This window comes from Schistocerca piceifrons, chromosome 7, assembly GCF_021461385.2.
Source record: "Schistocerca piceifrons isolate TAMUIC-IGC-003096 chromosome 7, iqSchPice1.1, whole genome shotgun sequence".
In the NCBI taxonomy this organism is placed as follows: domain Eukaryota; kingdom Metazoa; phylum Arthropoda; class Insecta; order Orthoptera; family Acrididae; genus Schistocerca; species Schistocerca piceifrons.
Window position 1 is genome coordinate 61,234,181 of NC_060144.1, and position 26,748 is coordinate 61,260,928.

At 44.0% G+C, this 26,748-nt stretch overlaps 1 protein-coding gene across 1 annotated transcript in view; it reads left to right on the top strand.

Moving 5' to 3' along the window:
- LOC124805250 (lipase 3-like) overlaps positions 1-26,748 on the top strand; it is a 146,806-nt gene that overhangs the window by 81,622 nt on the left and 38,436 nt on the right. The window contains exons 4-5 of the mRNA XM_047265762.1: positions 8,698-8,944; positions 22,124-22,276. Coding sequence (XP_047121718.1) covers positions 8,698-8,944; positions 22,124-22,276 — 400 coding nt within the window. The remainder of the gene's footprint in view (positions 1-8,697; positions 8,945-22,123; positions 22,277-26,748) is intronic.

The window sequence follows — 26,748 nt, forward strand, 5'->3', positions numbered from 1 at the left end:
TCCAATGACTGAGAGTTCGTCTCGCGAAAAACTAGTTTACTTGTGGCCTCCTATTACGCGAAAAGCAGGCTACAGAACACCTACAACATACGTTGAGGTAAGGATTTTCGCTACCAACTCAAGAGCTCGCTGAGCGACCCTTCTGATGCATCCAGATTAGTTTTTCTCCCTCCCGTCATCAACAGCCAAGTGACTCCCGTTCACATGAGGACTTTTAGCTCAGTCACATTCTCTGATCAACCTCACTTAAGAAACAAAGCAACACACCCATGGACTGGACCGAAAGACTGCTTCATGTGTATCGACAGTATAAAGATAGCTCTGCTTCAACAGACATATCGTATACTAAAGCAGTAAGAGGAGCGTGATGAAAGTTTATTCTCGTATATACACACACCTTTCATTCTTCATAAAGAGTAGAAAAACACGCACACTGAATCTGTAATAATCGTATGTTTTTATAGTAAGAGGTTACTGTTTATCATGCATTGTTCTTTATATGTACTCTTTTACAATTTATCTTGGGTTGCATGTTAACGTAGGTGGTGACACGTAACATTTTATGTAACAATGTTGGTATTACAAGTTAAATCTTTTCATTTTACAGTGTCATCGTTTGTTAGCCTTGCTTAGACTGGTTTTTCACTTATATAGGTCTAAAGATAAATGCAGCTTATTATCGAAATATTGTATGACTAACAACTCACTGCTATCTGTACAAATAAATAAAAGAGATCAGCTTAAATATTGGATGGGATTAATGGAGGAGGAGGGAGAGAAGGAGATTATTGTCTAACGTCCCATCGACAGCGGGGTCATAAGAGAAATTGGATTAGGGAAGGCTGGAGAAAGGAAGCAGCCATGCCCTTTCGAAGGAACCGTCCTGGCATTAGCCTTAAACGATTTAAGGAAATCACGGAAAATATAAATCAGAATGGCTGGACGCTTGTTTGAACCGTCGTCCTCCAGGATGGGAGTGCAGTGTGACGAAATTGACCCAATAATAGGGAAGCAACTGTATGATGTTTGGTACCGTAATGTTCATAGCGAGAAGGGAGGAGAGCAGGAAGAGGTGATACCATGATGTACATGTTACAACATTCCATCTATTTATTTGTATATATGTAAAAATAATAGTAGCGTGCACACTAAAATATGTTCGAGCAAAAGATTTGCTACTTGCAGAACATATAACTCATTGAGTGTATATCAAGCAAATTGATATTGTTGCGTTTAGGAATCCTGCATACTCAGTTCGCTAGAGGAACAATCAAACAACTCGTATTAATGAATTTTATTGCAAGACAAGTACAAGCACTTAACTTTGATCTGAGAATTCTTGTAGCCCTTCATACATGATCACTCATAAGTACAATTACACACAGGTGTCGTAAGCAGAGGCCGACATGCAAAATAATCAACCTTTTTCAGAATAGTCAAACACAAGTAACACTTCTGGTGCTAGCGACCGCTATTAACAAAGTCAGTCAACTGAACTGTAGTGACTGCTGATCTCTAACTGTGCTACTTAGGGATACTGCAGTGCATTGGCTAATGAAGTGGCTAACGTTGAAGCTGCTATCGAAGTGGGCTGCCACCAGTCGGGCGCGGCGCTTATGTCGTTATACTCTAGGGATCGCTGCTGTTGCGTTGTCGTCCTGGAGGGAGGTCAGTCAGCATGCGACTGGCTGACCTCTTCTCTCAGCCTTCTCTTCTCTGTCGTTCCCGACTGCCGTACTGGTGCTGACAATACGCCGTAACATTCCTCCCCCCAAAGTCCTCCACCCTCCCCCCCCCCCCCAAAGCCACAGACCGTCGTCGTAGAGCACGACAACGGGAGGGGGAGCCGGGGGGGGGGGGGGGGGAGAGGCAGGAGCGTCGACGCTCAAATGGACCAGAAGCTGTGGCTGAATTCCGGTCGTACCCGACATCCAGCCTTGGCTTTGGTGGAAACGTCCCCCAAAAACGCCCAGAGGGGTATGCATCCAGCTCCTGAGGCCCATACAAAGAAGTCGTCGGCTGCTGCGGTGTGAACGGGTCCAACTCCATCGGTAGGACGAGAGGAGGTGGAGGAGGCAAAGGCTCCGTCTCCATGGGGTCGTCCCACGGTGTCTTGATGACAGTAATGACACCTCTGGCGCATGCTTTGGCTATGCTGTCCTCGGGCTCCATGACTCTGGGGAAAGAGATACAGAAGGATCACCGTGCACATGCCAGTGGCTGATTTGGTTGTAATGCCAGCGCTGCAGTGCGTCTGGGCTTGAAATGAGGTACATGCATGCACCAAGTCGACGAAGGCTCACGGCCAGTCGGAAGACATGTTGAGCTGTCGAACTATACACATACTGGTATTGAGACGACAAGAAAGCCCATCTTGGCAATTTTTGGGCAGTTCGTACAGGAACTGGCTTCATCGAATGAAACAAGGACTGCAATGGCTTGTGATAAGTTACTAAGTATAATTTTCAGCCATACACATAGTGGTGGAATTTGGTGGCTCCATGCGCCTCTTTCTCTACTTGTGAATAGTTACACTGAGCTTTGGGTAATACTTTTGATGCGAAAGCAGTAGGCCTATCTTTACCGCCAAATCCGTGTGAAAGCACTGCACCGATTCCATAGTTCCATAAGAGGAAGCATCAACTTGCAACACAACTGGTTTTTCAGGATCAATGCATCTTTAAGTTTTTGAAAAAACTTCTTAGCATTCATCTGCCCAAACAAAGAGGACGTTCTTGTGACGCAATGGAACTGCGATTTGTGCAGTATTCAGTATGAGCAGGATATAATAGTCCATTTTCCATGACTGCAATTCTGTGGCAGTGTGAGGAACTGGCAGGTCCTATATGGATGACAAATGTGACTGAAGAGGGCGTACACCTTCACTGTTATGACATGACCAAGATACTGCAACTCAGGTTTAAAAAAATCTCACTTGTCCAGTCTACAGTTTAGTCCTGCATCAGATAACACACGAAACAAAACACACAAATTTGCAATGTGTTCTTCGGGTATATGACCTGCTATGACAATATCGTCCAAATAGTTTGAACAGTTTAGTACTTGAGCAGTCAACTGGTCCAAATACAGTTGGAAAATGGCTGGTGCGGAAACACTGCCAAACAACTAACGCAAATATTTAAATAAGCCCAAATGAGTGTTAACAACGCACACTGTTTGAGATTTTTCAAATGGTTCAAATGGTTCAAGTAGCTCTGAGCACTATGGGACTTAACTACTGAGGTCATCAGTCTCCTAGAACTTAGAACTACGTAAACTTAACCAACCTAAGGACATCACACACATCCATGCCCGAGGCAGGATTCGAACCTGCGACCGTAGCGGTCACGCGGTTCCAAACTGAAGCGCTTAGAACCGCACGGCCACACCGGCCGGCTGACAAGGGAACCTCCCTATCGCACCCCCCCTCATATTTCGTTATAAGTTGGCACAGTGGATAGGCCTTGAAACACTGAACACAGATCAATCGAGAAAACAGGAAAAAGTTGTGTGGAACTATGAAAAAAATAAGCAAAATATACAAAATGAGTTATCCATGCGAAGGATATGCCACATCAAGGATAACATAAGCTCAGGAGCGCCGTGGTCCTGCGGTTAGCGTGAGCAGCTGCGGAATGAGAGGTCCTTGGTTCAAGCATTCCCTCGAGTGAAAAGTTTAATTTTTTATTTTCAGACAATTATGAAAGTTCAGGCACTTACACATAATCAACTTCGCTCTCCAAAATTCCAGGACATGTTCAGATTTGCTTGGACATATGCAGGATTTGACGGTCTACACACGGAAAAATTTGAAAACGTTAAAAACATATGTTTTGACAGAGCACAGGGAAAACTGAAACTGTTGCATTCATTTGTTCCGGCTTATGTGACAAACTCTTATGTTTTCATCACTTTTTTTGGAGTGATTATCACATCCACAAGCAAACCTAAATCGGGCAAGGTGGAATAATCTTTTTACCCATTCGCCAAGTGTACAGTTTAGGTGGGTCGACAACATATTCCCGTCATGTGACGCACATGCCGTCACCAGTGTCGTATAGAATATATCAGACGTGTTTTCCTGTGGAGGAATCGGTTGACGTATGACCTTGCGATCAAATGTTTTCGGTTCCCATTGGAGAGGCACGTCCTTTCGTCTACTAATCGCACGGTTTTGCGGTGCGGTCGCAAAACACAGACATTAAAATTATTTCAGTGAATAGAGACGTCAATGAACGAACGCACAGACCATAACTTTGCAAAAATAAAAGATTAAAATTTTCACTCAATGGAAGATTTGAACCAAGGACTTCTCGTTTCTCAGCTCTCCACGCTAACCACGGGACCACGGCGCTCCTGAGCTCACATTCTCCATGATGATGCATATATTGCGCATGAACTACTCAGTTTGTATATTTTGCTTATTTTTTTCGTAGTTCCACACAACTTCTTCCTGTTTTCTCTATTGATCTGTGTTCAGTGTTTCAAAGCCTATCCACTGTGCAAACTTATAACTAAATCTGAGGAGGGTGCGATGGGGAGGTTTCCTTGTGAGATTTTTCATCTAATGGTATCTGAAGATGTGCGTCGCGCAAATCAATTTTTGAAAAGTAGCGGCCATTGCCTAATCTGTCTATGAGATCCTCTGTGCGTGGCAATGGATAAGTATCAATGACAGTTTGTGGGTTGACTGTAGACTTAAAGTCAACACAGAGGAGAATGTGGCCTGAAGGTTTGGGGAGCAAAACCAGTGGACTTGCCCACTGACTAGCTTATATGTGCGCAGTAGCACTGCTGTCATGCTATTGAGGCAGCCACATTGTCCCTTAATGCAATGGGAACAGTTCTGGCCCGGCAAAACTTCGGCTGAGCGTTGTCTTTCATAGTGATATGTGTAACAAAACTGTTAGCCTTGCTTAAACCTACAGAAGAGAATTCAGGGAATTCTTACAGCAAGCTAGCTACACTGTCTTTGGCATTGAATGCAGTCACTGACAACTCATTGTCCTGAATTTGGAAGCCAAACAAATCAAACGAATCAAAGCCAAATATGTTCTCACAATCACGTGATTGTAACACAGTGAAAGTCACAGTTCGCAGATGAAAGCCACACATGGAAAGCAAAGTACATTTTCCAAGAATGGGAATGTCTTGTCCATTATAAGCCATCAGGTGCGTGCTAGTTTTCAACAGGCATGGGGAGCCTACACTTTTTCCACTAAGTTGCAAATGAATAAAACGTGTGTTGGACCCGCGTAGCACTGAATAAACTGTTTGCTTCCTAGTTTTGCTAACACCTGCAGCAAGCTGTGAGTACACTGCATTCATTGCATGGGCTTTGTGACTAGATTTTTGTGAGTGGGCGGATTACATGTGACCTTTCTTGTCGCAAGCTTGTCTGGACGGACAGTCTTGGCGTTTGTGCCATGAATACTACCGAGGGGATGACTTAATTCTGTTCACTGATGTAACCCCCTGTTTAGAGAACTTTTTACACGGCTTGGCGTGCGCGTGCTGTTGCTGCCCACTGGCCTGGCCGTGAGCAAGGGACAACCCAACCCAACAAGTTGGTGACTGCTCAAGGGTATCGGCCATTACGGCACCTGAATCATACTGATCTAGAATTTGCACTACGTGATGAAATGATGGATCTGATTGTTTCAGAATCTATTCTCTAAGTCTGACATGAGTGAAATTGTACACGACTGCATCACGCAACATAACATTCGAATATAAAGCACCACAAGCACATTTGAATTTGCATTTCCCCATCATATGCTGCAAATCTGTTACCCACTCATGATAAATTTGTTCTGACCATTTCTTGCAACAAAGGAATTGGTACCTAGCTCCACCACATTAACTTGTTGGTTATAATAGTTATTTAGAGAATCTACAATCTGACCATAGGGAAGTTCACTCGGAGTGGCGTTTCTGAATGAGGCGAAAGACTGCACTTGCTACCACTGTCAAAAAGCATTGTGGTTTCACAGTACCTGATACTTTGTGAACAATGATGTGGGCTTCATACTGTTGCTGAAACCCAGGTAATAGGTTCAGGGTAGGAAAGGATCAAACATCAACACATGGATGGGGACCCAACAGAGTCTTCGTCGTTTTCACCAACATACTGATCAATTAAATTCCAAATTAATAATGACATGAAAACCATCAGAATTGTAGTGACATATGAAGTGACAAACTACTGAAATTTACCAATATAAGAAAAAGAAAACAGTATTCAATGAACACAAAGCATCTGAGTTTATAACAGTAAGAACGAAATTTGAATATTAATTTACAGAAGTTCATGAGTTAATCCCACCAGCTCCACAGTCTAGAACCCTGGCAGCAGTCGCACAACCCAGGTATGGCTCTAAGGAACAAGACAACTACTCAGCTTTTGCTAGGTATGACAGACGATGCGGCAAAGCGCTCCCGCCGCAATAACTTAGACCTCGGGCGTTCGACAGGTAGCGGCCCAGAAGTCACGGCTGGAAACACCAAGGTAGACCCGCATGTTTGCAATCAACTGTGAACATAAATCACACGCGAGGCAGCACCCTCAAACTGTAAGAGAATATACACCCACAAATGATGAGACTTTCTTTAACAAGATAAATACAACTCGTAAACTTAGATAAAACAAATAGGTAAGCCAAACTTCAATAAACCTTCACAAAGCTTTTAATCAGGTCATGGGAAACTCGTTGAGACTGACAGAGATAATGAGAATGGATTTCGTCGTACACAATAAATACATATGCCTCCGTCTAGGTAAGATGATAAGCGAGTACATGTAACTGATAAGGTGCAGGTACAAACAGAGCAGTTGCAGTTAAACCCTTAAGCAAGACAGAAGATTTCACTCAGTAGTAGCCGAATGTAATTAAATTATGACTAAAACACATCAACGTAGGTTAGAATGAATACACGTTACTAAATCGCAATTAGATTTCAAATTCACACCCAGTGCCTGATACAGTCAATATCACTTCAACTCATAATATCGCACCCCAAGCGGGTGCACACAAGCGGTTTACCAATTAACAGAATCATGTCGCTTCAAAGAAGAGGCACTAACAACCATTCGCCCCTCTCAAGTCAAGGCACACTGCAGAAGAAACATGTTATTTATCTTTAATGCAGTGGTTGCTATTGTATTCTGCACCCTCCTGCCGTTGATCATTGCTGATCCTTCCGCCTTTAGGGACAGTTTCCCACCCCAGGGTCAAGAAAGTGCTCTGAGCCTCCGTCCGCTCCTCTTACCTCTTTGACACGGCCATTGGCAGTATGAGGGTAGCTGCTTATGGCGGAATACTTCGGCCACCGTTGCTGATTATTTTTGTTCAAAATTTAAGTGGTGGCAGGTTTCGAACCCGGGACTGAGGACGTTTTGATTACTAGTGAAAGTCGTATCCCCTTTTTTGGTTGATATTTTGTTCGTCATTTTCGTTGCATTTGTTCGTGACGGACGTCCCATGACACCCGTTCAAGTTTATTGTTGATATACTCACTCAGTTTGTTTTTTTTTAACTACAGAGGGCACAACTATCCCTCTGACCGAACACGCTGAACAACCGTGCCAGCTTCACCCCTAGACCATTGTTGTGGGCATTAACATTCCTCAAATGGATTGGCTTGCTAAGCCTACCGACCTGAATACAATGGGACACGTTTGTGGTGAGTTAGAACGTGGATTCCGTACAGACTGCAGTGCTCAACAAAAAATGGTTCAAATGGCTCTGAGCACTGTGGGACTTTACTTCTGAGGTCATCAGGCCCCTAGAACTTAGAACTACTTAAGCCTAACTAACCTAAGGACATCACACACATCCACGTCCGAGACAGGATTCGAACCCGCGACCGTAGAGGTCGCGCGCTTCCAGACTGTAGCGCTCGGCCACTCCGGCCGGCCCAGTGCTCAACATCATTACCTTTTGTGGTTCCAGCTCTTCATGAAGAAGGGTCTGTTGTTCCTCCACAGATATTCAGCATGCTAATTGAAAGTGTTGTCAGAAAAGTTACAGCCACCATAAAGACGAAATGTGGGCAAAGGCCTTGTTAATGTGCACTAACAGGTGTCCGGCTACTTCTGATCTGCTGGTGTATGAGCTTCACCCACACCTGAAATATATAGAGGGTGCTAGGGGTATAAGTGCAGTATTTCTGTTAATGATTAAGGACAGAGTACAGAACAACATTACATTAGCATTTACGTCATTTGCAGACTCAAAACTGTAGCTATTACGAGTACTGTGTTTTTAGGTTGGCTAGTACATGTGGCACAAGCAAGCCATTAAAGTTTACTATCACCTGGGCAGTTGGTCAGGTACTGAAGTGTGGACACGTAAAAGTCTGTTCTGACAGGTGTAGTCCACTTTGTGGCGCAGTTACGACAGTGCAGAAAATATTAGGGAGTGCGTTATACGATGTTTTTGCGGGAAGAGTGTAGGTACATGTTAAGGTACCAACTATCGAAATATCTGTGCCTATTCTCCTGTCATTCTGTATAGGCCTATGAACCTCCAAAATTATCAATCTTCATAATTAGTACCATTCGCTAACGCCCAACTTACCTGCGATTAATTTATTGAGTGAAGGTTTCATTGCAACTTGCACTTCTGAACGCCAAATTACTTCAGTAGCGTATTGCTTACTCTCACTTTACACTAAAAGTTTTCGATTTTTCTGCAGCTGGCACGAGCAGGGTGCATACGATATCCCAGCAATTATTGACTACATACTCAGTGTGACTGGAAAGAGTGCCCTGATGTACGTGGGACATTCTATGGGCACCACCATCTACTTTGTGATGGCGTGCGAAAGGCCGGAGTACCAACAAAAGGTCCAGCTGGCTTTCTTGCTGGCGCCTGTCTGCTACATGAGCAACATCCCCAGTCCGATCGTCAGGTTCATCTCTCCGTTCGCAAATCCCTTGGCGGTAAGTATGTACAACTTAATCTCTCAGCACCGCATTGAACTGGAGATACAGTAACTAGATGTATCCTACAAACGTCGCAAATCGCTTCTTCGGAGAATATCTTGTGTCCAAGCATTGTCGAATTACACCTCAAAAACTTCACGAATTAGAGCAACAAATAAAGTAATGAATAGACGAAGGAAGAAAGCAATTTACAGATCGGCAACCAAGGAGATGCACAGTAGGTTTCGTAATATTTTTAATCTTTCTTCCATGTGTTAGGTATAATATTTTTTGGGCTGCCTCGCTACTAATTTTGCTCCTAGATTATCCACTCTGTTAGCTGTAAAACATACTCCTATATAAGTTGTCATATCGTACAGGGAAAAATTCTTAGCTAACTTTAAGACGATTCGTGTGGGTATAGTATGCAACTATTCCCTTTTTTGAACTTTGATAAGATTTGGTTTTTTTTTTTTTTTTTCATTCTGACAATGTACATTTGCAGGTTGCACAAGCTACACACACACACACACACACACACACACACACACACACAGAGAGAGAGAGAGAGAGAGAGAGAGAGAGAGAGAGAGAGAGACTATTTAGGTGTGTGTGTGTGTGTGTGTGTGTGTGTGTGTAACATTGTCAGAATGAAATCGTCATGGCACGGCTACCATGAGGCAGTACAGTCTCCACGATCTGGACATGGTTCATCCGATGGTTAGCCTGGAGTGGCTAGAAAAAGTTTTGTATGATTAATAAAGTAATTCTTATGAAAATTCAGAAAAGCGACTCACTGCATATTATACCCACACGAATCGCGAATATAAATCGCGGCTACAGTTTGCCGTCCAGAATCGATGCAATGAATAAATATAATTCCTAATGCACTGCTGGCCTCTTCTTTTACCGACATGATTTCACTTTTTTTCTCATTTGCACCAGCTGTTGGCTTATTACTTACAATATTAAGCTTTCCATATTCTGGAATTACTTCCTGATATAAACACCCCTTATTAAACTTGATTCTGTAAAGGTTTATCAGTAATTTCCATTTCACATCAACAAAGTAAAATCGCCAGCTGGAACGGGACTCTAGACCAGAAACTCTTCTTTCGCTTGTAATACTCTTACCGCTTGAGCTATATTTCTTCTTTTCTTTTCCTGGCCATCTCCGTACTCTATCTGTATATACTAATCACCAACCAAGATCAAATTAGACGACCAAATTTCTGTAGGCCGACGATCTGACCGTCACAGCTGAAGAAAAGAGTTTGAGAAAGTAAAACAAAACCTGGAACGCACTCCTAAGCACCATTCCTCTAAAACCAAATCTCACAAAGAGAGGAATCCGTGGCTTTCACCATCGTCCAAGGGAAACAGAAAGCTGAAAATAGCCTGGAACACCCAGGGAAGCCGACTCACCCGGATGTCGTACTTGACATTGACGTACAAACCTCACTATCAGACCCATCGAAACTGGGAACATCAGATTGAGGAAATTGGCTAAAAGCAAAAGGAGTGCCATAACGAAGCTGCTAAGAACCATAGGCCATACAGAATACGCCTGTCCCGTGTGGTCCACGTCTGTATATGCCACAAAGGTCAACCTTTAGCTTAAATGGAAGGTTCCGACTAACAGCGGGTCGCATGAAACCCACGCCGCTCGATAAGCTATACAGAGCCGCCGGATTTACCGACTCCAACTCCTGATGAGCCGTCATTGACACAATGAAAAGCTTCAGCATTACTTTTATGAACGCCACGTCCTATTGACGGCTGCCCTGGACCTGAAAGACTCAACTGCCACAGGATGGTCCTGAACAAACGACTATGGAAGTGAGCGTTTGGCGTCATTGGCTGGGAGGCCCCTTACGGGGCAGGTCCGACCGCCTTGGAGCAGGTCTTATTATATTCAAAGCGACATTGGGCGACCTGCGCACCGGATGTGGATGAAATGATGGTGAAGACAACACAACACCCAGTCCCTGAGCGGAGAAAATCCCCGACCAAGCCGGAAATCGAACCCGGGCCCCTTAGGACGGCAGTCCGTCACGCTGACCATTCAGCTATCGGGGCGGACCACTAAGGAAGATGCCCGGCGGCGAGTACTTGAGGTGGAAGATTTGGAGGAGCCTGAAGCGCGTCGGAACAGGCAGGCCTAATCGAGAGGTGAATGTGGCGACGCATATGACTGTGGGGAATATCGGAATAAGGAACCTTTCATCTGTCCCAGTACATGTTTCGTCGATGAATTATAGCAGGGAAGCATTTGACGTAGCCCAATTCTGGCCTGAAAAATGTTGATCTCCATACAGGAAAAATTAAAAAATAAATTTCTTTCCCTTTTCTTAAAGATACTTATATTCTATATCATAGACAGCCAGAGTCCCGACTGATTGACTCACTCACTGACTAATCATCACCCAGCCCAAACCACTGATATTTGGCGAGGGTGTTGATCTTATACTGTAGGCGTCGTTTGAGAAGGGATTTTTCTGAATCCCACTCCTTTGGGGGTGAAATAGGGGATGTTTTTTTTAAATATGTTACTATTAATCCGATTTTGAAACAGGACCTACGAGAATTGTTTTCTTGGTCAGAAATAAAGAAATACACGTTTCAGAAGTTTTGTAAATTTGACCCCTAGAGGCGGTGAAATGGTCGGTGTTAGTATTTAAAAAAAAATCATTATTGGACAACTGCTAAAGCATTTCCAATACCACATCTATGAAAACTGGTAGTTGTCTTCTTGATTACAAATGAAAAAACATGAGTTTCAGTGTTTGTGGAAATTCAACCCCTGGGGGGCTAAAATAGTGGATAAAATGTTTTATGAAGTACTTCATTATGGGATTACTTTTAAAGCTGAATCTATGAAAATTTTAATTTGGCTTCTCGATTAGGAATAAATAATACGTGCTTCATTGTTTTTGTAAAACCAACCAATGAGGGAATGAAATATGTCCACACTGAATCACCGACTTATCATTGCCCAGCGCAAACCGCTAAGAACAGAAACTAGAAATGAGGAGAAGGTTTGCATTTTTAAGGAGGGATTTCCGAAATTACACTCCTAAGGCAGTGAAATAGGGGTGAGAGGCTTTTTGAAAATATGCCGCTGTTAAGGCAATTTTGAAGCTAGAACAATAAAAATCGGTATTTGATTTCTCCGACAGAAATAGAAAGTACGCGTTTCAGTATTTTTGGAAATTCAACCGAGAATGGCGTAAAACAGTGAGTGAATTTTTTTTTGGAAAACAATCATTATTAAAAAAAGTAGTAAAGTATTTTTAAAGCTACATACATACAAATTGATATTTGACTTCTCAGTTGGAAATAAAAAATACTTTTTTCAGTGTTTTTGTAAATTCAACCCCGTAGGGGTTTCGAAAATATTTCGTTATATTAAAAAAATTTTAAAGTTGAATCTATGCAGATCGCTGTTTCATTTCTGGATTAGATATAAATAAATATGTGCTAGTGGATGAAAGTTTCTACGGAAATATCACCACAAGAACACAACAGGCATGACTGACAAAACCTTGGACTCCTGCTGCCAGAATCGTTTTTTGATCAGAAGTAAGAGTGTTATTCATAATTAAAGAGACAAATTTGTCTGGGGAAAAATCTGTTAGTAGGGAAAGTTTGGTGCTTTTATGGCGTTAAGTTGGCGTCACTAGGATGGGCCCTGATCAGCTGATGTATGAAAATCGTTTTGTTTATAACCTCAAAAATACATTTCAAGATGGCGAGTCCGCTTGAAACGACCACATTGGTTGTACAACGTTCTGTTATTCATTTTTTACTTACTGAAGACGAGGAACCAGTCAATATACACTCCTGGAAATGGAAAAAAGAACACATTGACACCGGTGTGTCAGACCCACCATACTTGCTCCGGACACTGCGAGAGGGCTGTACAAGCAATGATCACACGCACGGCACAGCGGACACACCAGGAACCGCGGTGTTGGCCGTCGAATGGCGCTAGCTGCGCAGCATTTGTGCACCGCCGCCGTCAGTATCAGCCAGTTTGCCGTGGCATACGGAGCTCCATCGCAGTCTTTAACACTGGTAGCATGCCGCGACAGCGTGGACGTGAACCGTATGTGCAGTTGATGGACTTTGAGCGAGGGCGTATAGTGGGCATGCGGGAGGCCGGGTGGACGTACCGCCGAATTGCTCAACACGTGGGGCGTGAGGTCTCCACAGTACATCGATGTTGTCGCCAGTGGTCGGCGGAAGGTGCACGTGCCCGTCGACCTGGGACCGGACCGCAGCGACGCACGGATGCACGCCAAGACCGTAGGATCCTACGCAGTGCCGTAGGGGACTGCACCGCCACTTCCCAGCAAATTAGGGACACTGTTGCTCCTGGGGTATCGGCGAGGACCATTCGCAACCGTCTCCATGAAGCTGGGCTACGGTCCCGCACACCGTTAGGCCGTCTTCCGCTCACGCCCCAACATCGTGCAGCCCGCCTCCAGTGGTGTCGCGACAGGCGTGAATGGAGGGACGAATGGAGACGTGTCGTCTTCAGCGATGAGAGTCGCTTCTGCCTTGGTGCCAATGATGGTCGTATGCGTGTTTGGCGCCGTGCAGGTGAGCGCCACAATCAGGACTGCATACGACCGAGGCACACAGGGCCAACACCCGGCATCATGGTGTGGGGAGCGATCTCCTACACTGGCCGTACACCACTGGTGATCGTCGAGGGGACACTGGATAGTGCACGGTACATCCAAACCGTCATCGAACCCATCGTTCTACCATTCCTAGACCGGCAAGGGAACTTGCTGTTCCAACAGGACAATGCACGTCCGCATGTATCCCGTGCCACCCAACGTGCTCTAGAAGGTGTAAGTCAACTACCCTGGCCAGCAAGATCTCCGGATCTGTCCCCCATTGGGCATGTTTGGGACTGGATGAAGCGTCGTCTCACGCGGTCTGCACGTCCAGCACGAACGCTGGTCCAACTGAGGCGTCAGGTGGATATGGCATGGCAAGCCGTTCCACAGGACTACATCCAGCATCTCTACGATCGTCTCCATGGGAGAATAGCAGCCTGCATTGCTGCGAAAGGTGGATATACACTGTACTAGTGCCGACATTGTGCATGCTCTGTTGCCTGTGCCTATGTGCCTGTGGTTCTGTCAGTGTGATCATGTGATGTATCTGACCCCAGAAATGTGTCAATAAAGTTTCCCCTTCCTGGGACAATGAATTCACGGTGTTCTTATTTCAATTTCCAGGAGTGTATAATGAATAATTTGTAAAGTTTATGGTGAAGGTTATATGAATCGTGCAAATTTTTACAAGTGGGTAGAGCAGTTCAAAAATGGTCGCAACTCAGTGATTGACGAACACCGTTCTGGCCGACCAGTTGCAGTTTCAACTCCCTCAGTTGAAAATCGAATTGATGACATTATTCGTGCCAACCGCCGTGTGACTATGGAAATGATAGTTAATAAGGTTCAAGTTAGTATTGGTACAGTTCATAACATTATCCGTAACAAGCTGAAGCACGGCAGAACTTGTGCAAGATGGGTCCCTAAGGAATTGACGCGGCTACGCAAGAAAACAAAGTTGAGAGTGTGCACAGAGCTGAAGGAATGTTATGAAAGAGAAGGTGAGGACGTCCTCAACAAAATTTTAGCTTGTGATGAAAATTGGGTTCACTATTATGAGCCAGAATCAAAAAGACAAAGCATGGAGTGGAAGCACACCAACTCACCTGTCAACAAAAAATTCAAAACCCAAGCATCATCAGGTAAAGTCATGTTGACGGTGTTTTGGGATGCTGAAGGCCCAGTTCTTTGTGATTATTTCGAAGTGCTGCGTACAATGAACAGTCAATACTAATTAGATTTGCTTTCAAACAAGGTGAGAGCGAGACGTCGTGGATCTCAGAGGGGAGGTGTGATTCTCCAGCAAGACAATGCATGTCCTCATATTGCTCAAGTAACCCGTGAAACCATCGACAAAATAGGCTGGGAAGTACTATCTCATCCCCTTTACAGTCTTGATTTAGCACCTAGTGATTTCCATTTGCTTGGTGCACTGAAGGAGGCATTACGTGGGAAGAGGTTCCAGGACAACGAAGACGTGAAAAAGTTTGTGGGAAATTGGTTCAAACATCAAGATAGAGATTTCTTTGCAGCCGGAATAAAAAAGGTTGTAGCCCGTTGGAACAAGTGCATAAATGTTCAAGGGGATTATGTTGAAAAGTAGAAAAAGTATTGTTTTGTAAAAATAAACGCTTTTTTCTCCTAACCCATTTGTCTCTTTAATTATTGCATGACCCTCGTACTTTCTAAAAGACCATTTTTCTGTGGCTTTAATACGCGGTAAAAGCTTAGAAGTTGTAAAAATTTGTGAACAAAATAAAAATACGTTTAAAGAAAAACAAAAAAACAAAATCTGTGCAGATCATACAGTCTATGAGAGCGAAGCAGCGGGCGGCTAAGTTAGTTTACATGAAATTGATAAAAAAAATTTAATAGTTGTGTTTCTGCAGACAATCCCCTCTGCGTATCTAGACTCTGTTTGTTTGGGCTGACTCCATATACGCGCTGTAAAAACAAAATTTCAGATATCTGCCGAAGAAAACAGAAGAAATACCGCTCACGACTTTTGGAGATACACGCAGTATGTACAAAGCTGCTTCAAATTTTGTGTAGATATGTTTTTAGCTACAGCTCTTACCCGTAATTGTCTGATGCAGAACCGTGTCAATTTTACAAAAGCTACATTCACGCATTTGTCCCTACGCCTTTTGCGCACACGACTGATTTATAATCGCTGGCGCAGAGAGTCATTTCCTAGCGGGTTTTTGTTGTAGATGTGGAATAATGGAGCCATGCAGACTACAGCAGTGAAGTTACTAACCTGCCGCGATTGTGTTGGCCAAGTACTGCTGTTTATACGTGGTGTGTCTAAAAAGTTAGATGAATGCTATCAGACAACAAACAAAAGAAAAGATGCAAACAAATATTCTTTATTGCACTTCAAAATAGTCTCCACCCGCTACAACAAACTTTTGACAACATTCGTACAGCTTCTGGAAACTCTCCGCAAGGGCCTTCTGTGGAATCGGTCCCAAAACGGATGTCATACGATCTTTGATAGCATTCACGTCCGCACGACGTTCATCTTTCATGGCCCCCTTCAAGCGAGGAAACAGGAAGAAGTCTGCATGAACCAGATCAGTGGAGTACGGAGGTGTTCAAGAACAGTTACCATCTTCTGCGCCATGAATCGGCGCACATGGATCTCGCAGTCTGCAGGGGCATTTTCATGGAGAAGTATTCCTTTTCCAGTCATGTGGAACTCTGGCCGAACCCGCCGGATACTCTGTAGCAATCGGTTCAAAATAGACTGGTAAAGCCGGTCGGAGTGGCCGAGCGGTTCTAGGCGCTACAGTCTGGAACCGCGCGACCCCTACGGTCACTGGTTCGAAGCCTGCCTCGGGGTTGGATCTGTGTGATGTCCTTAGGTTAGTTACGTTTAAGTAGTTCTAAGTTCTAGGGGACTGATGACCTCAGAAGTTAAGTCCCATAGTGCTCAGAGCCATTTGAAACATTTTTTTTTTTACTGGTAAAATACAGCATTAATGGTTTGACCTGCAGCAACAAACTCCTTTTGGATGATGCCGTTGTTGCCGAAGAAGGCGATCAACTGTGTTTTCACCTTATATTCTTGCAGACTTTTTTTTTTCGTCGCGGGGAAGACGGTGAACACCATGACATCGATTGCTGTCTTGATTCCTGATCGAACTGGTAGTACCAGGTCTCATTTCCCGTGACGATGATGTTCAGAAACAACTGATCCTGGTCACACATGGAAATGAAACCATCAGCAGTTTCCATGCGTTTTGCTTTCTGCTCGCCTGTGAGCTTGTGCGTCACAAACCGGGAGCAGATCTTCCGCTTATCCAAATCATCACGGACGATGGTGAATGCCCAGTTCCTCCGCAATCATTCTTAGAGTCCGTCGTCGATCTTGTTCCAGCATTTGTCGCACTTTCTCGATCTCATCTGGGGTTCTGTTCGTCGATGGCCGCTCTGAACGTGGCTCGTCCTCCGTTGTTTCCTTCCCTTCACGGAAGCGCTTAAACCATTCGTAAACACATTTTCTGCTCACGGCTTCCCTCCCGTACACATTCCATTCCCCAACATTCCATGTGTCCCCGTTGCAGTCTTCCCCAATTTGTAGCAGAACGTGATTTTTACACGTTGCTCCATTGCGCTGTGACATTTCCTCCCACACTGACTACGTTCAACTGGTCGCAGTCTGTTTACACAGCCAGTCACATGCAGTGCATGCCGTGTATTGATTCTCCTCAAGCCTATGAAGACCCGTGCGCGTGCACACACACATTCGCCATGTTGCCGTTCAGGTATGACGCCATTCACCGAACTTCTTAGACACACTACGTAGCAGCGAGCTCGCCGATTCCCGAGAAGCAACGGTCGATGTGGGACAATAGGCGGTACATACGTGTTCGCAAACACGTGAATATCTTCCGTCAGCCTGCCACGGGTGCAGCCGTTTTGCGTATGGGTGTGTTGAAGATGTGAAGAAAAACCCTGAAACACTGAAAAGGTGAGAAGGGAATAACTTGGTAACATGTGTGTGGGAAAGCTTCGCGTGTGTTTTTCTGCAAAACCTTTCTACATCTACATCTACATCCATACTCCGCAAGCCACCTGACGGTGTGTGGCGGAGGGTACCCTGAGTACCTCTATCGGTTCTCCCTTGTATTCCAGTCTCGTATTGTTCGTGGAAAGAAGGATTGTCGGTATGCCTCTGTGTGGGCTCTAATCTCTCTGATTTTATCCTCATTGTCTCTTCGCGAGATATACGTAGGAGGGAGCAATATACTGCTTGACTCCTCGGTGAAGGTATGTTCTCGAAACTTCAACAAAAGCCCGTACCGAGCTACTGAGCGTCTCTCCTGCAGAGTCTTCCACTGGAGTTTATCTATCATCTCCGTAACGCTTTCGCGAATACTAAACGATCTTGTAACGAAGCGCACTGTTCTCCGATGTACTTCTCTATCTCTTCTATCAACCCTATCTGGTATGGATCCCACACTGGTGAGCAGTATTCAAGCAGTGGGCGAACAAGTGTATTGTAACCTACTTCCTTTCCTTAGAATTCTTCCAATGAATCTCAGTGTGGCATCTGCTTTACCGACGATCAACTTCCTATGATCATTCCATTTTAAATCACTCCTAATGCGTACTCCCAGATAGTTTATGGAATTAACTGCTTCCAGTTGCTGACCTGCTTTATTGTAGCTAAATGATAAGGGACCTTTCTTTCTATGTATTCGCAGCACATTACATTTGTCTACATTGAGATTCAATTGCCATTCCCTGCACCATGCGTCAATTCGCTGCAGATCCTCCTGCATTTCAGTACAATTTTCCATTGTTACAACCTCTCGATACACCACAGCATCATCCGCAAAAAGACTCAGTGGACTTCCGATGTTATCCACCAGGTCATTCATGTATATTTTGAATAGCAACGGTCCTACGACACTCCCCTGCGGCACTCCTGAAATCACTCTTACTTCGGAAGACTTCTCTCCATTGAGAATGACATGCTGCGTTCTGTTATCTAGGAACTCTTCAATCCACTTAGAATAGCTTATGCTCTCTATGTTGAGATGGCAGATTCGGACCGTAGGTCCAAGTTTCCTTGTTGGCATATCCTTAGGAGGACGTTTTTTGTGTCTACTTGCATAGCCAGGAGAACCTTTCACGGTTTGTCTGACTGCCATTATGTGATAGCTCATTTAGCGTTACCTGGGGTGTACCACGTGGAGGCGAGCTAGCTTTACTCAATGCTATACCAATCGAACAAGCAGGTTTCAGACCAAACCGCAGCTGTGTCGATCAAGTTCTCTCACTCACGACGTACATCGAAGCTGGGTTCCAAAGAAAGCTTAAAACCTCTGCAGCATTCATAGACCTGTCAGCTGCCTACGACACAGTCTGGAGAGAAGGCATGATTTATAAGTTCCTCCGCATAATCCCATGTAAACTAACAGCTCGCTTACTAAACAACATGCTGAATGACAGAACGATCCAAGTCACCATGGGTTCAGATATTAGTTCACCGAGGAAATTAAAAAATGGCCTACCTCAAGGATCAGTGCTTGCACCACTCCTCTTCAATCTCTACATTGCAGACATACCGGAAACAAGATCAAAGAAGTTTGGCTACGCCGATGACTGGGTCCTTGCAACGAGAAGTCAGTCATTTGAAGGGGCAGAGGAGACCCTAACAGCTGACTTGGAGAAGATGGGAGAATATTTCCGAAAATGGCACCTGCAACCTAACGCCAACAAAACAGAAGTATCATGTTTTCACCTAAACAATAAAGCGGCTAAGAGGGAGCTCAGAATAAAATTCGAGACCACATGGCTTACCCACAATAAAACCCCAAAGTACCTAGGTGTGACCCTCGATAGAACACTCTCTTTCAAAGGTCACCTAATGAAAACAGCAGAGAAACTAAAAACAAGGAATAACATTATACAGAAGCTCTGTGGAACGACATGGGGAGCGGCAGCTACTACGTTACGGACATCAGCCTTAAGTCTCGTCTTCTCAGCTGCCGAATATTGTGCGCCGGTATGGCTAAACAGCCCCCACACCCATAGAATCGATGCACAGCTCATTAACACAATGAGAATGATCGCTGGTGTAATAAAGACTACACCCGTGGAATGGCTCCCAGTACTAAGCCACATACCACCCCCTAACCTGCGCCGCACAAACGCTCTTATAAGAGAGTACAAAAAGATAATGAGCAATCGGAATCTACCCATCCATGAGAATTTTGAAGGTGCCACCCAAAGCCGCCTCCGCTCCAGAAGGTCACCCATCAGAACCGCAATAGCCACATCTGCAACAGAGGAAGAATTCAACATAACCAGCGCCTGGCACCAAGAATGGTCCTTAAAGAACATCAGCAAACTTCCATGTATCTCCCAGAAGCCTCCAGGTTTTGACTTATCACGCAAAACCTGGGCAACTTTAAACAGAATTAGAACTAAACATGGCAGATGCGACTATTCCCTCTACCAGTGGGGCATGACAGAATCGCCGCTATGTCAATGTGGAGAAAATCAAACTATCCAGCACATAATAGAAGACTGCCCCAGGACAGCCTATGATGGGACTCCAGAAGATTTCCTGATGGCGACTCCAGAATCAATTGCATATATTAACTCATTAGATGTTTGTTTGTAATTACTTCCAAACTACTATAACTTTGTATAACTACTGTAACATGTGTATTATGTGTAATTTTGTATAATTCTGTATAACTATTGTAATAACTGTAAGAATATCTAATGCCAAATTATTACAATTTTGCATATTGATTGTAATAACTATTGTGTCTAAATGCCATACGCTAAATAAATAAAATCTTCAATCCAATCACACAATTGATCTGATAGTCCATATGCTCTTACTTTGTTCATTAAACGACTGTGGGGAACTGTATCAAACGCCTTGCGGAAGTCAAGAAACACAACATCTATCTGGGAACCCGTGTCTATGGCCCTCTGAGTTTCGTGGACGAATAGCGCGAGCTGGGTTTCACACGATCGTTTTCTTCGAAACCCATGCTGATTCCTACAGAGTAGATTTCTAGTCTCCACAGTGCATCTACTCTATAAACAGTGTCACTAACGCAACTTTCAGCAGTCGTGAATCAACCAGTGGATGAGTCCAAAATATCCTGTTGTGTTTCTCGATGTATTCGTAAAATAAGCAAAAGACTGCTTCCTTTCTTCCGGCTACATCCACATCGGTTACCTCCCGTCTAGTATCTCTGCACGATTGTCGCTGCAATGTTGTCGTGTGTGTACCGAAATGATTTCTGGCGTTGCGCGCGCACCCGTGTGGTTCCCACTCGTGTCCGTCGAGCCTAAATCACTCTTCCACCTATCGTCTTATCGCAGAGATTTTGCATGCAGAATCAGCTTTACTTGTTCATGAGGCTCAGAAAATATTAGATACAGGTTCCCAGGTAGATGCCATTTTCCTTGACTTCCGGAAGGCGTTCGATACAGTTCCGCACTGTCGCCTGATAAACAAAGTAAGAGCCTACGGAGTTTTTAGCAAACAGAACACAGCATGTTGTTCTCAATGGAGAGACGTCTACAGACGTTAAAGTAACCTCTGGCGTGCTACAGGGGAGTGTTAAGGGACCACTGCTTTTCACAATACATATAAATGACCTAGTAGATAAAGTTCCATGCGGCTTTTCGTGGATGATGCTGTAGTATACAGAGAAGTTGCAGCATTGGAAAATTGCAGCGAAATGCAGGAAGATCTGCAGCGGATATGCACTTGTTGCAGGGAGTGGCAACTGACCCTTAACATAGACAAATGTAATGTATTGCGAATACATAGAAGGAAGGATCCTTTATTGTACGATTATACGGTAGCGGAACAAACAATGGTAGCAGTTGCTTCTGTAAAATATCTGGAAGTATGCGAACGGAACGATTTGAAGTGGAATGATCGTATAAAATTAATTGTTGGTAAGGCGGGTGCTAGGTTGAGATTCATTGGGAGAGTCCTTAGAAAATGTAGTCCATCAAGAAAGGAGGTGGCTTACAAAACACTCGTTCGACCTATACTTGAGTATTGCTCATCAGTGTGGGATCCGTACCAGGTCGGGTTGACAGAGGAGATAGAGAAGATCCAAAGAAGAGCGGCGCGTTTCGTGACAGGGTTATGTGGTAAGCGTGATAGCGTTACGGAGAGGTGTTTAGCAAACTCAAGTGGCAGACACTGCAAGAGAGGCACTCTGCATCGCGGTGCAAATTGCTGTTCAGCTTTCGAGAGGGTGCGTATCTGGATGAGGTATCGAATATATTGCTCCCCCCTGCTTATACCTGCCGAGGAGATCACGAATGTAAAATTAGAGAGATCCGAGCGCGCATGGTGGCTTTCCTTCCCGCGAACCATACGCGACTGGAACAGGAAAGGGAGGAAATGACAGTGGCACGTAAAGTGCCCTCCGCCACACACCGTTGGGTGGCTTGTGGAGTATAAATGTAGATGTAGAAGATGTAGCTTTGTTTTGTTCTTTATAGAGGTACTTCTGTGGACTTCAGGCCCTCTGCTGCTGCTAATATATCCTGTTCTGTGTCGCCACAGCATCTTCTGGGCCCACTGCTGCATTGGGAGATACCACCCAGTCAGCCGCCAACACCGGAGTCAGTCGAGACGCAGGACAACAGCACCGTGGCGCAGGTGCTCGAGATACTGGGCGCCGTCCTGGGGACCACCAACATCAAAGAAGTCAACATCGTAAGTACTCACCTCCCAGATTTTCTCGGCAGTATTGATTAATGTACAGCTTCCGGGTGTTGTGCTGTATTATCTCCATTTAATGCACAATATACTGACAACCAACACAGCCTTTCTCATCAGAAAGCTGCGAGCTTTGCTGTAATGCGCGTTCGCTCTCTGAACTCCAACCAGACTGTGAGAGCTGCGCGGCGTAGCCGCGTGGTCTCAGGCGTCTTGCCACGGTTCACGCGGTTCCCCCCGTCGCAGGTTCGAGTCCTCCCTCGGGCATGGGTGTGTGTGTTGTCCTCAGCGTAAGTTAGTTTAAGTTAGACTAAGCCTAGGGACCGATGACCTCAGCAGTTTGGTCCCATACGAGCTTACCACAAATTTCAAAAAAAAAAAAAAAATCCAGGCTGTGACCTATTGTTGGTCTAGTGTCGCTATTCGTAGCTGAGTTCGGTTCCTGTCGTCCAATATGCCGCTTGATGCTCTTCTGTTTTTCGGAGACTGCACTGCTATTCTGTGAAACGTAAGTCCTCTTAGAGGTTCCAAGCTCGGCTGGACGTGATGTCAGTCAGATCTTAAATTGAGTTCCGGACCCCAAACATTGTTTAAACCGAAACCTCCATCAATTTTTATTGTTTTTTTCATTTGTGTGGCCATATTGTCCGTAGTTGCTTTGCAATTTCTGAGGGTATTTTCGTTCTGTCGTTGCAACTACAAGAAAATGTGCACTTTTTTCACCAGATGCGTTTCGCGTTATTGATGTAAAGCATCATGAGTGGTTTATAATAAAGGATATTTACAATCTAATTTGTTTTTAAGATCGAGAAGCGGTTCGTTGATTTTTACTTACAGTAATTTCCACTTGGTTTCTCGTCTACATTGAGAAATGCCATCTACTAGCCCATCGTTGGTGTTTTTCTACATTAGACACTGATACTTGTCGTCTAATTTTTAGTTTTTTTCTGTTTTTTTAATACTTCTAAGTGTGTAGTGTGATTTGTGTTTTGTAGTGTTGCCAACATAACATTGCCGTTAGTTTATCTTTAACCTATACTTCTTTTATCTTAGTTAATTGTATGTATGTAATTCTATTTAATTATTTTGCTGTATATTTATACACAGCGTAAGAGCAGAGAAGGAATAATGATGGAGTTGTTTTTTTTACTAGGCGGAGGAGGGAGAATCAAGAGGAATGGTCATAAGTGTATAGCAGTGTGATGTGTGATGGAGTGTTAGTTGGGGGAGAAGGTGAGGAGTAAGAAGTGAAATGAGATCGAAAGGGCTGGGGGGTGGGGTGGGAGAGGGTAATTTATGGAATAGGTTTTCTTTTTCATGTAAGAGCCTTCTCCCACTCAAACCCCAGCCCTTACACTTTCATTCCACTTCTTACGCTTCACCTTCTCCTCCAACTCATACTCCAACACACATCACACTTATGACCACTCATCATGGCATATCCCTCCCCCACCTAAAAAAAGAACTCCATCGTTATTCCTTCTCTGATGTTACACTGTATATAAGTGCACAGAAACATAATTAGCCGGCCGGAGTGGCCGAGCGGTTCTAGGCGCTACAGTCTGGAACCGCGCTACCGCTACGTTCGCAGGTTCGAATCCTGCCTCTGGCATGGATGTGTGTGATGTCCTTAGGTTAGGTAGGTGTAAGTAGTTCTAAGTTCTAGGGGACTGATGACCTTAGAAGTAAAGTCCCATAGTGCTCAGAGCCTTTTGAACTATTATTAAACATAATTAAATAGAATTACACACATGCAATTAACTAAAATAAAAAAAAAATATACGTGAGAGACAAAATAATGGCAATGTTGTGTAGGCAAAACTACAAAACACAAACCACGATACACCCTTAGAAGTATAAAATAAACAGAAAACAGTGGTGCGCGAAAAACTGTGCCGTGTAAAACACAATAAATGCAAATTTCTGCAGCGAAACAAAAAATTAAAATACAAGTATAAGTGTGTAAACGTCAAAGATTTGCTAGCAGATGGCATTCCCGATGTAGGCGAGACACCAAGCGGAAATCACCGTAAGTAAAAGGAAACATATTGTTAACAATCTGTTTTTAGATCTTAAAAACAAATCAAATTGTAAATATCTTTCATTACAGACAACTGATGATGCTTGACCTCAATAAAACGAAACACCTCTGGTGAAAAAACACCCATTTTCTTGTAGTTGCAACAACGGAACAAAAATACTCTCAAGAATTTTTATTGTTTTATGACGTCTATATTTCAATACACTCTTTAATTATCCTGTGCCAGACACTTGGCGTTTGCACCACGATTCCCGTCTCATCGTATTTCATTTCATGATTGTATTCGAGGCATTTCGCAAGAAAGAATATATAAGATAGCTGTTCTTGTTTCAAAGTCCGATCGGTCACGAAATTAAAACCACAGCGAAAATCTGATGAAGGTTTTTGCACATATATGTTTCACAGTGTCTCTAGCACGCCCGTCGAACTTTTCTGTTCTGAGCGCGCTGTGGACAGGTAAAGATGCCTAGAATAATGGCGTCCGCCGCCAGTCGTGAAGTGCGTGCTGTCATTCTGTTGCTTTTCTCTGGGGGGGGTACCGCCTGATTACATGCAGTTCATGCAACGAAAGTGAAGCGTGACGTACAGACGTTGGTGATCCAGGTGCTCAGAGAAGCAAGCTAGTAGAGTCAGTTGGTGATTTTGTTCAGCGAGTGGATCAGGCCATTCGAGAAAATCGTCTACGAAGGACAATTCAGAACAAGTGAAGAGGAATGTTGCCATCAGGCACTGTACACGTTGATGACAATGCTTGGCCGCACACCACAGCTCCAACAATGACGCTGCTACAGCGTTTTCGATGGGAAGTGTTTGATCACCCACCATACGTTGTCTGAGTAGCTTCATCTCTCACACGAACCGAGGACAGGATTTTAGCAGAGAAAACGAGCTCCTCGCCAGCACAGAGGACTGACGGAAAGCGTGGCAGACGGGTGCCTTTAGTAAAGAGGGTACTGGAAACTTAGTTTAACTCCACGAAAAATGTCTACGTCGGAGCGCGATTATGTGGAGAATTAGCTGGAAAGTATAGCTCAATGTTGGAAGTAAAAACTTTTCAAATTTCACTGTGGTTTCCATTTCACAAACAATCGAACCTTTAAAAAATAGCCCTCACTAAACACCGACAATACATTATGTGTAATGCAATCCACAACACACTTACTTGCTTTAGTAAGCAACTATGCTTACTTTATTTTCAGATATCACTAACACAATCTTTCTTTTCTACGCAGTCACAATCGAGGTGGGCCAACAGAGAGATAGTCAAACATTGCTCTCATGCCTCTCCTGGTTTATCTTCGAAAAATTTGCCTTCGTAGAAGAAACAATGAGCATCATTGTCTGCTGGTACAGTGGATGGTACAAACTCAGACGGTGCATCATAATGGAAGGAGTCATCCATCACCACCACTCGAATCATCCTCTGAAGAATACCGTAATTTGTTGAACAGTTTCTGTTTCTTCTTTTGGTTGCGAGGTTTCCGGTTTGTTTTGGCTGTTGCTACACTCTTAGTTCGTCCTCTAATCCACTGCAGAGTTTAGTATAGATGATCTTCCAGTCACGCTACTCCTGTTGGATGCCTTTTTTTAGTGATAATCATATCTCCATGAATGGAACCATAGTTTTCGATTAGATAAGCGCTGGTTAGTAAGAAAACTTGCAATATCGTGTAACAGTTGTATCACAACTCCGGTACACTATATTAGAAAAATATCCTTTTTGTCGCTAAACAAAAAGTTGACAACTCAAAACTAGAAAACGACGGGTGCTTAATAAGCGAATACTCGTTGAATACGAACCATACTTTTATGAATGCCTAAGACACCCAGTTGATATAAATGAGACGTGGGACTTAGGGAAGCCGGTCCGAGTGGCCCAGCGGTTCTAGGCGCTACAGTTTGGAGCCGCGAGACCAGTACGGCCGCAGGTTCGAATCCTGCCTCGGGCATGGATGTGTGTCATGTCCTTAGGTTGGTTAGGTTTAAGTAGTTCAAAGTTCTAGGGGACTGATGACCTCAGCAGTTAAGTCCCATAGTGCTCAGAGCCATTTGAACCATTTTGAACTTAGGGAAGGCAGGAAAAGGTGTGGACGGGGCCTAATCAGTTACCGTTGGTTGCACAGTAAACACGTACACTTTATTTAAGGAAATAGTTTTTCAAGAACAACCGTTTTAAAAAACTGACTATAACACAAGCTACACTGACGGCTGAAGGCCTAATTAAGAAAGAATTCAAAATTATTTGTCGGCTGAAGGCCACGACCAATACTTCAGAACAATCGATCAAACGCTCAAAAATTCTCTGAAGTTTTCCAACCTCTATAATACGGTAAAGCAAGGCCAATTGTTCTCCACAGATTGTATTTCCGCGAAGCAGAATGCTCGCCTATCATGTGTGAGCACTGATTCGATTCCCAGTCCCTCGTAA